Genomic DNA, 13,567 nt, shown 5'->3' on the forward strand with positions numbered 1-13,567 from the left:
CATAATCTGTTTTTCTAGAGACTTGCAATTTTGGATCATAGGCTTTGGGTAACCTGGAGTGGTGAGCAGCAGCAATTTTTCAAAATGTATTTATGCATAGGAGAGCGTTACAGCATGATGTCATACTGTACCGCTTTTTAATGATAAAGGAGGCTTAATCAGAGATGTTGTCTTGTTTTCTGCATTCACCAACGCCCACCACCACTGAAGATGTGACACTGTTACTTGAAAGAGCAAAATAATTTATTTGGCTTCAGCAGCCTCTTTCCATCAAAGGAATCGATACAAGTTTACTAATGCATACAGTATGTCAAACAGTAATGGGAGTCCTTGACATTTCTTTCAAGTATGATTTTAAACATGAACTTAATTTGTACAAAAACGATAAATCCTCGGCAGGAGCCCAAACTTTAAATGTACAGACTCACTGATCTAAACTTGAAAGTACATATGAACATGTAACCACATTAATCATACAAAACACCATCAGGGATGGAGGCTCCTGCATTCTAGTTCTCGGTCTCCTTCTCTGCTGGAGCCACCTTGGCTCTGTCTGATGTCAGGAAGGCCTTCACACTGCTGGTGGTTGGTGGAGTGACGTTGCGGAGCAGGAACCCGAGCAGCAGGAAGCCCCCCAGTGCAATGGCCGTCATGCAGCTGATGAGGTAAGCTGCCGGGAAGGCCAAGGGAGCCTTGTCCACATAGATCTGAGAGAACGTTGCAGAGCAGTGAGTCACAGAGTTCAAGGAAAAAGTGACAATGACTTTGGAACTGACACCACATTCCACAGTCTTGTCTACTTATTGTTTATTCATTTTCAGATTGTCCCCCATTTGTCTACGAAAGGGGCTACACATGCACGTTCACCATATTTCGTAAAAAGTTCAATCATATTCATTGTCATTAGAGGCACAATGAAACACAATGAATATACAGAACGCTGGACATTATGAGGAATGCCGCCACAGCGAACCGAACCCCGAGGCGCCAGCGGAGGGGTCTTGAATCGCCCTCAAGGGACTTATTTGCCCAATAATGACCGGCGTTCATTATCCCGCTTATTATACGGCTACTTGCCAAAACGAAAAATAAACGCTTTACAATTATTTACCGTTTCGTCAAGGCTTTTGCTAAGAAATAAATGGTTCACACAAGCAACACATGCTGAACTTGAATCACACATTCTTTAGAACACTCTTGATCAACCAACTGTTTTCACTTTTGACTGAAGTGCCATTGCAAGAAGAGACAGAACTGCTTGCGGAGTGTTATGAAAGGCGTTAGGTTTCAGCAGTCATTACATGATGCATATTTGACCATAGTACGTTTGGAAATCTCGTTCCAAATCAATGGAGCGTTTAACTAGCATTGGGAAGAGCCGTATAATAATAAGGAAATATAATGGAGATCAAAGAATGTCTGACCTGCACCTCCTCCACCAGGTCACAGAGCACGACTCCAGGTATGACGGCGATGCGGAAGTGAAAGAGTTCTGAGCCCTTGAGAACAAGAAACGCATGACACTCAATATAATCAATCATCTTGATCTGGCAGACCCTAAATTCAGACTTTAAAACACATATTACACCACTCAAACGTAATTTGAAAGTGATTGCAGTATCAGTTTTGGCCAAAATCCTACATATGGTTTGTTTAAAGATAAAAGTAGCTCCTAACGGTAACACTTTACATTACGGCTCGCTAATAAGGTGGTAATTGTATGGTAATTTCTATGTAATTTCATGGTAACAATCCCTTGTTACCACTTATTACAAGTAATTTCCATGCAGTTTATAGTGCAATTACTCTGCAGTTTCTAGGTAATAGCAATGCAAACAGCATTAATTAAGGTGGTAATTTCTATGGTATTTTTATGTAATTTCATGGTAATAATATTTTGTAGCCCCTTATTACTAGTCATTTCTATGCAATTTCCAGTGCAATTACTCTGCAGTTTCTAAGTAATAGTGATGCAAACAGCTTTCATTTTAAGTTTAATAAAATGGTAATGACTTAAAATGAATCTAGTTCTTGAAATGAAAGTCCAGGATTTACTTATTGTTTTTGTTTAATTACCTGAAAAACAAGGAGGTAATTTCCAGGAAAATACACAGCATCAGGGCCGTAAAATACACTATCACCTATTTCCACTCAGTTACTTAGTTATTACCATCTCTGATCTGAAATAGGTTACCGTGTACTGACATTCAACACACAACCACATGTTGAGCACAACCTTAACTTTGTTCTGCAAAAAAACATTGTTTTCACACATTTAACATGTTCTGCAATAGCCTAATAAAACAACATAATCAAATTCTGAAACAGTAGGCTAAATATTTTATTTGCAGTGCACCCTAAACCTACCAAAACATTCATACAGGTACAGAGGTGACGTGTTTGTTACAGATGAAAATATTATAATATTTTGTTGACTTCTTTGGGTCAGAAGCTCCTCTCGGAATAACGAAGTCGTCCTTCTCAAAATTATGACAGCAGACACGGTAATACCTGCGTGAAGCTGGCCCCCCATGTTATTCAAAAATGATTAAAAACACTGCTATTCGTTTGTGCTACGTTTGTGCCGGTTTGTGCCGTAAAAAATGTCGTTTGTGCCGTTAAGGGTTTTTAAGTAATTCAACTTTACATTTTCTGGCCAGTGACGTCACTCAGCCCCCCATACATGTCCAAATTTCCCCAAAATGGTCTCAATCGTTTGTGCTACGTTTGTGCTGGTTTGTGCCGTTAAAAGTAACATTTGTGTTGCTATGTTTTTTAAGCTATTCCACTTAATTTGTTACACGCGTTACGTCACCCAGCCCCCCATCAATGTCCAAATCTTCCAAAAATGGTCTCAATCGTTTGTGCTACATGTGTGCTGATTTGTGCCGTTAAAAGACACATTTGTGCTACTATGTTTTCCACGTTATTATGGTTTATTTATTACTCGCGTGACGTCACCAGCCCCCCATCAATGTCCAAAACTCCCAAAAATGATCTCAATCGTTTGTGCTGATTTGTGCCGTAAAAAAATAACATTTGTTCAGCTATGCTTTTTAAGTAATCACGATTTATTACAGGCGTGACGTCATTCAGTCCCATTCAGCGTCCAAATCTCCTCAAAATAGTTGCGCTCGTTTGTGCTACGTGCGTGCGGATCTATTTCATTAAATGTTTGTGTTGCCTACTATGTAGAGGTTAGCCAGGGGGCTTGTCCAGCAGTTTTAGCTTATGCTAGACATCACCCAGCCCCATCAATGTCCTTATCGATTTACGGTGCTACCCTCTTTACTTGGCTGTTTCTGCTACCCAGAATTTTATACACCAGTTGCTGGTGCGTAACGTCAGAATAGAGATCGCTAAGACATGTGACCAAAGTCATCAAAACACAAAGAATTATGGGTAGGTTTGGCTCGCCTGATGCCAGCCCATGTAAACTAGTGGGTCTGGGTCTATGATCTGGCATGATAATAATGAAAACTAAGCGTAAAAAAATTGTGTGAAAAACAGTTATAATCTCGCGCTTCCTTAGTGCTGCTATCCAAGCCATTCCTCGCCTTTTTGTCACCTCTGAAACATGACGTATACTATTATTTTTCCACGCTGGAAAACTATAAAAGATAAGCTTCATGTTACTCTATTGAATTTTATAACACAGCAGGTAAACGGCATTTCGACAACTGCACTTCGTTGTTCCCGCACGTCAGTAAAACAACTTAATTTTGGGCCACCTATTCCCAAAATGCGTTGCGTTTTATTTTTTACAGTCTATGGTTTTAAGTCACGTTCTCAATCTCTATTGCTGTAACCAGAATTAACTGGTGGCCTTGGAGACGACTTCAAGTAGCTGCCTAAATGCTGCTTGTGTGCGGGCAGTGCACAACGCTCTGTAATTTTGATGCATAGGCCAAACAAAAACTTTTGCTTATTTTAGAGAATATTGTAATATTTGTTTCGTGGTCGGAGGAGGAGTCAAATCACACACAGACAGGGAGTCACGTTTACAATTTATTTAAAGTTGACACACACAACCCAACCTCCCGAATGCACCCACCCTGCATTCATCCACACACAACCCACCTAAAACAGCCCTCTCTATGGCGGAGTTATGCTAGGGGAAGGGACTGGCCATTAACCCCGGCCTGGGGCTAACTATGCCCGCACACACACGCACAACACACACACACACACACACACACACACACACACACACACACACACACACACACACACACACACACACACACACACACACACACACACACACACACACACACACACACACACACAGGCCTGTTAGTTCGGGGAGTCCCAGTTGCCACAGCTAGCCCACAGAGTTCAGGTAATCCACAGTAGCGATAGAGTCCACAAGTAGCCACAGTTAGCTCACAGAGTTCAGGTAGCAGTAATCCACAGTAGCGATAGAGTCCACAAGTAGCCACAGTTAGCTCACAGAGTTCAGGTAGCAGTAATCCACAGTAGCGATAGCAATTCTGACGTTACGCACCAGCAACTGGTGTATAAAATTCTGGGCAGCAGAAACAGCCAAGTAAAGAGGGTAGCACCGTAAATCGATAAGGACATTGATGGGGCTGGGTGATGTCTAGCATAAGCTAAAACTGCTGGACAAGCCCCCTGGCTAACCTCTACATAGTAGGCAACACAAACATTTAATGAAATAGATCCGCACGCACGTAGCACAAACGAGCGCAACTATTTTGAGGAGATTTGGACGCTGAATGGGACTGAATGACGTCACGCCTGTAATAAAGCGAGGTTTTGCGCTGTTTTGAGCAATGTTAGTGGTTTAATTTTGAAAGCGTAGCCTATGGCTTTATGCCACTGTTAGCGATTTTGGGCTGTAGCTCATGCTAGTTCTGCAGGCTAGCCAACTGCGTGATCAACGAAAAATACTTCTTCCATGGCTTAGTAACATTTTCGGCGGATTTATAGGTTACTTTAAATGTTGTATGTTAAATGTTAACTTTCTTTTTTTGCAGAACAAAGTAATAAAGGTCGTACTCAACATGTGTTTGTGTGTTGAATGTCAGTAGGCTACAAAATAGCCTATTTCAGATCAGAGATGGTATAACTAAGTAATTGAGTGGAAATAGGTGATAATGTATTTTACGGCCCTGATGCTGTGTATTTTCCTGGTAATTATTTCCTTGTTTTTCAGGTAATTAAACAAAAACAACACTAAAAATGTCATAAGGATAATTGATGGGTTTATCAACACAGCTAGGTAATTAAATAGGAAGAGGCAATAGTGCATTTTACAGCTCCGATACCATATAGTTTCCATAAAATTACTTCACTTGTTCCAGTTTAGTTACAGGCACATAATGTCTTCTTTACCAGCTTACTACGACAATGACTTGGTTTGTCTCTTTCTTAGTAGGCTAATAACTAAGTAATTGGGTGGAAATAAGTGATAATGTATTTTACGGCCCTGATGCTGTGTATTTTCCTGGAAATTACCTCCTTGTTTGTCATGTAATTAAACAAAAACAATAAGTAAAGTTTCAAATAATTACCATTTTATTATACTTAAAATGAAAGCTGTTTGCATCGCTATTACCTAAAAACTGCATGGAAATAACTTGTAATAAGTGGCTACAAAGGATTATTCATAAAATGATATCAAAATACCATAGAAATTACCACCTTAATTAATGCTGTTTGCATTGCTATTACCTAGAAACAGCAGAGTGGGGGGGAAAATCAAGGCAAGGCATGTATGCACACCTTCTCCTGAAGAAGGGAAACATTTGTCTGTTTTGCTGCCAACAACACTGATTTTGCTGAGGACACAGTTGATGGCAAGGGCGCCCTTCATGGAACAGTCGTGGCAGTTTACGAAAGAACTGATGCTCCTGGTGAAATAGGCTACTGTAGTTCCCCCTCCTCTCACAATTAGTGACACTAAGAGTATGTCAGTCATAGCCTAGAAATCTAGATGCACCCTAGCAGCAGCAAATGTTGGTCATGGTAGTCGAGCAACTTTCCGTTGGCTTGCAAGCTGGAAAAATTAAACTTCTATTGGGCCAGGGCTGTACGCTAAGCTTTTTCACTAGGAGCACAGGTGCTCCTAAATGAAAAAGTTTAGGAGCACAGAAAAAAATTTAGGAGCACTATGAAATTTCCTTGAAAACCTTCTTGCCTTAAGCAGGATACAGATCATTCACAGCAGTGGCAATAGGGGTGTCACGATTCTCCAAATCCTCGATTCGATTCGATTTTCGATCTTTTTTTATTAATGCATTCCTTGTGTCATTATTATTATTATTATTATTATATTCATTTTTATTTTTTGCCCTCTTCCTATTCTGTTTCAGGGGGCTTTTATTTTGAAAGCAATTTTTATTTTGAAACCGTTCCATCCGTGAGGTTGTAAACAAAAAAAAAAGTCAAACATAGACATGTGAACATAGTGAAATGAAGCAACACAGAATGATACTTTGAATGTTTGTGCACACTCTGAAGACACTCTGAAGAGACCCAAGGTTAGTGTTAATGGAATAAGTACTTATCAATGTGCATTTTAAGCCTTAAAGTCATTTTGAACTGTAGGCTAACTAAATCGTTTTTTTACTTGCTAAGTTGAGAAGGCTAAATTGGTGTTAGGCCAACTGACGTGAATGAACGCAAAAATGCTTCCACACCCGTGATTTCAGAGTAACAAGAGGTTGATGTGCATTTTTTAACTGGCTGCAGCCTAAAATTAGAGGAGTGTTGATGCTGCACGTGTGTGGTTTTGCGTTTTGGGCATACATGCTGGACGTCACGTTGGGGGTGTGGCTGCATCGTCGATTCTACTTTTCAGTTCGAAGTTCGAGATTGAGATGTAATTTCGATCGATTTCGATTTAAAATCGAGATCGTGACACCCTTAAGTGGCAATCATAGTCTCTGCTCAAACCCTACACACACAGAAAATGGCTTGTCTTGTTTCTATTTCATATTTTGAATTCAGAATTTGTATACATTTTGTTATCAATTTATAGCATTTTAGGATCTGCATAATTACTTATAGCTTAAAATATTCAGTAAACTGAATACTTCATATTGATTACACTGTAATGATATTACAGGGGTGGTGTGTAGGTCTAATTGAGTGCCTGTCACTTTAAGATGTACGTGAACATAATTAGGTTTCATTCGGTTTTAGGAAAAGAGTCAAGCATAGTTCAAGGATACATCATGTTTTCATTAAATAACTTAAATGTTCAAAAAACGAACAAAGGTAAAGACAAATATTTCTGGTGTAATAGAAAAGATGAGTGTCCACTGTCCAGTAACGTTAACTTCTATGATTTAGGTAGCCTACCATGGCATGGGTGAGTTGTCACTTTTTCCTTAGTCATGTTTAATTGGCTGGGTGCTTAACTTACTCTACCATGACTCGTCTTGGAGTTTGGTAGGCTATATCTGTTATATCCAATGAGTGACAACCAGAGCTCAAAATAAAACGTTACGGTATTCTCCTGATAACGTTAGTGGAATGGAATTAATGTGAATGTAACCTCCATACAAAGACGCAGAGTGGCTATATGATGCGCACATTTGCAATGAAAATGTTCCGCCTTTTTAAAGCAGGTGTAGCCTACACCAAATCGTGGTTAAATCCATCATTAAGACAACAGAATCAGTCGGATTTCTCTCATAGAAGTCAACCAGGCCTATGTCAAATGCAGGCTGGGGTGAAGCTAACACGGTTTCCACACCGTGTTTATCAACCGTGATAATAATAATATTTGAAATGAACACGGTAATTGTAGGCTATATAGTCAACATTCTTATCATGGTTTGCCGTTTCAACGGTAGGCTAATCGCTACAAAGTCACCAACGGATAACGAACAGATTGAAGAAAAAGAAGAATGGTTTTGGAGTGACATTTCTTGCGTGTGTGAGAGACAGCGAGGTTGATGCTGAAAGCGTGAGTTTCCAGCCAGGAGCGTTAGAGTTGTCAACTATGAAATTTGTATACAGATGCGCGAAAATTGTACTAGCCTATACTTTGATCCACTTGGTGTGGATTTTTAGGAGGAAAATGCGAATAAAAGGGTTGAATTCAGTACTCGCACCTGTGCTCCCATTTCATATTTTCAATTAGCACTAATATTTATTTCCTCGCATTTGCGACGAGGTGCTCGCAGTGTACAGCCCTGTATTGGGCCAATCCCATTTTTATAGAGTTGGTGGGTGGGCTTAACATAATGATGACTGACCTGCGAGCTGCGACCATAAGTTGTGACTTAAGCGTGAATTCCCCGTCCTGCTACTTGAAAACAAGAAGATGATTGGATGTAGCACTATCCTATTGCGTGGAGAGGGAATTTGAAAGACAACTGTTTATTCAATCTTGATGTGGGTCTGGCTCGTCAGGCTATGTCAGTCACACCATGCCATGTAAAAATATTACATTGCAATCAGCCCAAACCAAAGCAAAATAAACCAGTGAAGCAGATTTCAGTAAACAAAGATGGTATCTCTGGAACCCATCAGCTGCGTCACCTAGGTTGGGTAGTTGCCTCTGCAGTATCCAGGTTGAAGTCAGAAGAGAGCACAAGTTATGTCCCATGTTAGGCTGGGCTAGCTGTACCGCTACTTCCCGAAGTGGCACGAGTGGTCAACCCTTCTGACTGATTATGCAGGCAAACAAACTACGTCGCCTGGCAGCTGGTGAAGAACATCCAACTGTTATCTCTTTTGACATGGCCCTCTACGAGAAGGCTGTTCAACTGTTAGATTCCAGACCTGATCTGAAAAAACTGTTGTTCCAAGGCTTGGGAAATTGCACACCACAATGGCTGCTCTGAGAGCTCTTGGGATTTCTATTAAAAATGCAGGTACTGTATAGATGATGCCTGGATAGAACCTGATGTCTTTGGTGCAGCAACAACGAGGCAAATCCTGAAGGGTACACACAACAAACGTTCTTTGCGTGGCCATTATTTACTCATATGTGGCTCTGTACGAATTGGTTCTGGAGGAATTCTTCATGGAGAACCCACAGCTGAGAGATGTTTGCTGGCAGGCAACAGAGCAAGTTGAACCGGCCTGCTCTGAGAAAGACAAATCTACCATGGTTGAGTGTACAATGCAGGCTAATAGTACATTCCTTGAAGCTTTGACTAATGCTGAATTTGTGAAATCATTAAATGAGTGGGAAGCAAACAAAGCTAAAAATGCAATGTTCAGATCCACCATGAATTACATCGAGTGGAGACAATTCTCTTCTAGGTGGCAGCTTCTCGCACTGCTGATCTTGCACTCCACCTTCAAGCTGCAGAAGGACTTAGCAAGCTTTTCTTCGCATTTGACAGAATCAGATACAACTTCCCCAAGCTCATCATATCCTCTGCTGCAGGACACTCAAATAGCAACATCCAATTGCACTTTGAAAGAAACAACCATAAAGAAGCAGATACCTTGATTCATCATACAGTTTTGGCATCAAATCCTGATGCAATGGTGATGTTCTTCTCTCCTGACTCTGATGTTCTATTATTGGTCATAGCAAACTAGAAGACTTGGTTGAAAGATACTTGTATTTCAATGACATCTGGGATTCTGCAAGTGGAACCAATTTGGACAGCTCTAGGTGTAAGATCATGCAAAGTCTTTACCGGCATTTCATGCATTCACAGTAGCAGCCAACACCAGGCGCTTTTCTGGAATAGAAAAGGCCACATGGTTCAACATCTACTTGAAAACAGATGATTGTGTCCTCAGTGCTCTACAGATACAAAAAAGTGAAAAGGATCAGCTATCTACTTTGGCGAAGTTTGTATGTGCTGCATACTTACCAAAGAAGGTTCATATTGAAGGTTCAGTGTTGTCGGAAGCAAAACAGACAAATGTTACCCTTCTTCAGGAAAGGGTGTGCATACATGCCTTGAAAGTGTTTTGTGTTTTCTACCACAGCATTGGCAAGAGCTGTTTCCAAACAATAGCCCTGCTTATTCATAAGACCCACCCGTTTTTTTTTAAAACTTGTATCATGGTAAACAGTCAATTCCACAGCCAGCAGCATTGAAAAGGTTCTTGATTGAGGAATACATAAATTAAGGCGTTTTCTGCCATTGTTTTTAAATACTTAATAGTTACTTTTTTATCAGGAACTATTAAGTATTTTAATAATAAAGGGCTAAAACCTTAATCCTCCATAAAGGATAGCTACTATTATATGTACATGTCAGGTTTGGAAGTTTGAAATTAACGCCTATTTCAGTATATTAAGCCTCATTTGCATATTCATTTGCATATTTAAACATTACATTTCAGAAAACTTGTAATAAAAAAAAATCTTGTCTTAATGTAAGTGAATAACTGGGGAAGTTTTGTGGTGATACATAAAAGTTTAAAATGTAACCCTATCTACCAGTATAGGATTATATAGGCGTTTTTAATGCAATAGTACACCATTTTCAAGACCCAAAATGACTGCTTTAATGACTTCTGAAAATTGTCAAACAAAGATTTCCTGATTCGTCAGGTTCTAAGGATTCCAGAAATATATAGTTTTCATAATAATTTCATAATGGAAACCTATTAGCATATCCTACTGAAGTAAGTATGACAAGATAGGCTATTGGAACAAATCAGAACCTATAAACTAGCCTACATTAAGCTTGCATTTGTAAAGTTGATCTGAAATGTTTAACCTGCAGCCTAAGCTACTTGAAGATTATTTTGCTTAACTAACAATGTTGTGAAAACAGTATTCATTCACATTGCTTGTTAAGCTGTGCCCTGTAGGAAGGAATATTCCAGATGAATAGAACGTTTCTTTGAAAGATTTCAGCATGCCAATCATCATTGCTTTTGTAGAATGGCACATGCCAGTTAAGGAGCAATTCATCTTTTATTTACATAGCCTTTGATATACTGATGAAGTTCTCTGTTAAAGTTGTCTGAATTCGCTCCACCGTTTACACCATAAATCTATCTATTAATGCAAGGAACGTCTGTCTGTGTGTCACTCTGTCTGTCTGCCTGTCTGTGTGTTCCACGCATAACTCTCAAACCACTCATCCAACTGACCTAAAATTTGACACATGTATTGCTAATGACATGCGTGAGTGCAGTGCAAAGTTTGGTCATGTTCGGACAAAAAATGACAAAGATATCGTTAAATTAAACAAAATACAACTCTGCCGCAATCCCACAATTCTACCGCTCTCTGCACTAGCCACTCCCCCTCACTCTCACTTACTCCAGCATAGAAACAAAAAAGCCCATTTCGCTGACAAACTCCGTGTTCATGGAAATTACGATGTCTCACGTAAACAACGGACCGTTTCAAGATTGTTCATGTTGGATAAACATGCTGAGTCCGACACACATGCACCCATGTTGGTAAGCAGGCTGTTAAAGTCACGTAACGTTGCATAGGCTACTCATCAACAACCGCGGTTGCCTTGCGCTTCATAGCACTGGCATGGCCATGGCATAGACGGGCCATGCATGCGGTTAGCTTTAGGCTATCATTTCCCAACAACAGCAAAACGCACGGGTATGTTATGTGTCTAATAGCCATTAGCTGCAACTCAAACGCCTTTCCCCTTCACTTTTTTATTACCTTGCAAAGAGTAAAAAGCTCTAACAGCACGGGCCTGATTCTCATCACCAATCTAACATGATCTACCTGCATCAACGTCATTGGGCAACACGTTTATTGGAAAACATTGTTTGCACGGGCACTGCACTAGTTGTTCAAAATGAATGAATTCTTCATCACAGAATGTCGTTGTAGCCTATGCTACGTCTATTTTTACATAGCTCAAGACGGCAACATAAGGTTAGCGGTCTTGTAGTGATAACGTTTGCAATATTAGAAGAAAACACGCTGCTACACTGCTGTACTAATTCACTCGTTTTGAATACAGTAATTGTCAAAGTTTAACTATACCAGCTGTGACACCCCTGTCCTCTGACGCACCTGCGCTTGCACACACTTTCACTTTAGAATGGCGTGACTGAGGGATGAGAACCGCGAACACAAGTTGCAAAATAAAAGCGTGTTTGTTTATTTTCGGAATAGACGCATATTTTCCCTTTGGGATCTGCAATAGCACGGTCTCTACCGAAATTAATTGACTACTTAGTTGTACTAAGACCTTGTGAATTATATCTATGGCTGTGGCTCTGTAGCGCAGAATCAACTTCACTGACAACTTCACTGACACTGCCGAAATGCGAGATCAAACGAAATGCGTAGTTTAGAGCATGAAATCGTACCAGCGTATTAGGAGGTCAAAATGCGTGCCCGCTACGCAAAATGCGTACATGTTGGCAGGTCTGCTTACCTTACTAAAAGTTGCTCTCAGCAGCTTTGTGAATAGGTTTAAAGAGAAAACTAGCTAAAAGCTTTTAGTGCCATTTAGGAGCAATATTAGCAATAAGATAAAAATGCTTCGTGAATATGGCCCCTGAGGTGTTAAATAGAGCCCTTATGGCAAAACGTCCTAATGTTACGACTGACATGCCCATTATTTTTCAAGAGTTTATCCTAAATCCTACTACTTTTAGCCTTAAAGGGTCACTGCACCCTAAAATAGGTTTTTTGAGCTGTTGATTGATTGAAAATACTTATAAGTGGTGAACTGTACTATTACCAGGGTATATTGACAAAAATCGTGTTTCTCGACAAAAGTAACATTTCATCTGATTTTGTATTGGAGATATTGCTCTCTCGCGCATACTACCGTTTGAAAACATGCCATGGCATGTTGGTCCAAAATACTATTGGAATGCTGACGTTGTCCTGCACTTCTAGTCCGACACTACGTCACCGGGTCGTTACAAATTAGGACTGAAACGCCCCAACACCTGCTGCTCTGATTAGCCTACCTGTGATAAGCCATGTCTGCAGCACTCATTCCCAGATTGACACGAAATCACCATGGTTTATTGGTTGCAGCAGTGCTGCACTCTCTCTCCAAATTTCAGAACGTCTCGCCCATTTTCAAAGCCGTTTTCAGAAATGTGAAGTGGGTGGAGTTATGGGGTGAAGTGACTCTTTAAGGTGTGTTGTGAGTATATGGGCTCTGAAATGCCCCATATTAAATGCAGAGACACCCTTACGTAACAGCTGATCTGCAGGCCCTCAGAGTTGTAGACTGTCTGATTGAGCTGACTGAAGTACTGCCTCATCTTCACCAGAGTCGGGGTTATGTGGGTCCCTGTTGGACACAATAATGATTAACAATGATTCCAGTAATACAGTGAAATACAGTAAATCAAGGTGAAAACAATTCTAAATTATACAAAATACGCTTAAAACTGAAGTTCAACAAGGTTTTGTACTGCAACTAATAAGAAGGATAACTGTAGGATTAGTAGGACTGTGCAATTAATCAGATTTAAATTTCTTTTCATCACGTAAGATCCACGGCACTGCTCTGAAAGACAGCTTTTTGCACAGCCCAGAGGTGGTGTGGAGAATGCACCAAAATCCACCTTACTGTGCATTCAGACCGAAACCGTCAAAAGCGTCAAAGTCACTGGTGAAGCTCATAGCTCGACGCTCAACCCAGTTCGTCGCCGAAAGCGTCAAAGC

General features: G+C 40.3%; 1 protein-coding gene across 2 annotated transcripts in view; it reads right to left on the bottom strand.

Annotated features, from left to right (window-relative positions):
• Window positions 1-225: 225 nt before the first annotated feature.
• LOC134066228 (cation channel sperm-associated auxiliary subunit beta-like) overlaps window positions 226-13,567 on the bottom strand; it is a 195,924-nt gene continuing 182,582 nt past the window's right edge. For both annotated transcript variants that reach the window (XM_062521483.1, XM_062521482.1), the window contains 3 exons: window positions 13,093-13,190; window positions 1,425-1,499; window positions 226-707 (listed from right to left, as the gene is read on the bottom strand). In XM_062521483.1, coding sequence (XP_062377467.1) covers window positions 510-707; window positions 1,425-1,499; window positions 13,093-13,190 — 371 coding nt within the window. In that variant the 3' untranslated portion in view covers window positions 226-509. The remainder of the gene's footprint in view (window positions 708-1,424; window positions 1,500-13,092; window positions 13,191-13,567) is intronic.

The sequence above is a fragment of the Sardina pilchardus genome, chromosome 19 (assembly GCF_963854185.1).
Source record: "Sardina pilchardus chromosome 19, fSarPil1.1, whole genome shotgun sequence".
In the NCBI taxonomy this organism is placed as follows: domain Eukaryota; kingdom Metazoa; phylum Chordata; class Actinopteri; order Clupeiformes; family Clupeidae; genus Sardina; species Sardina pilchardus.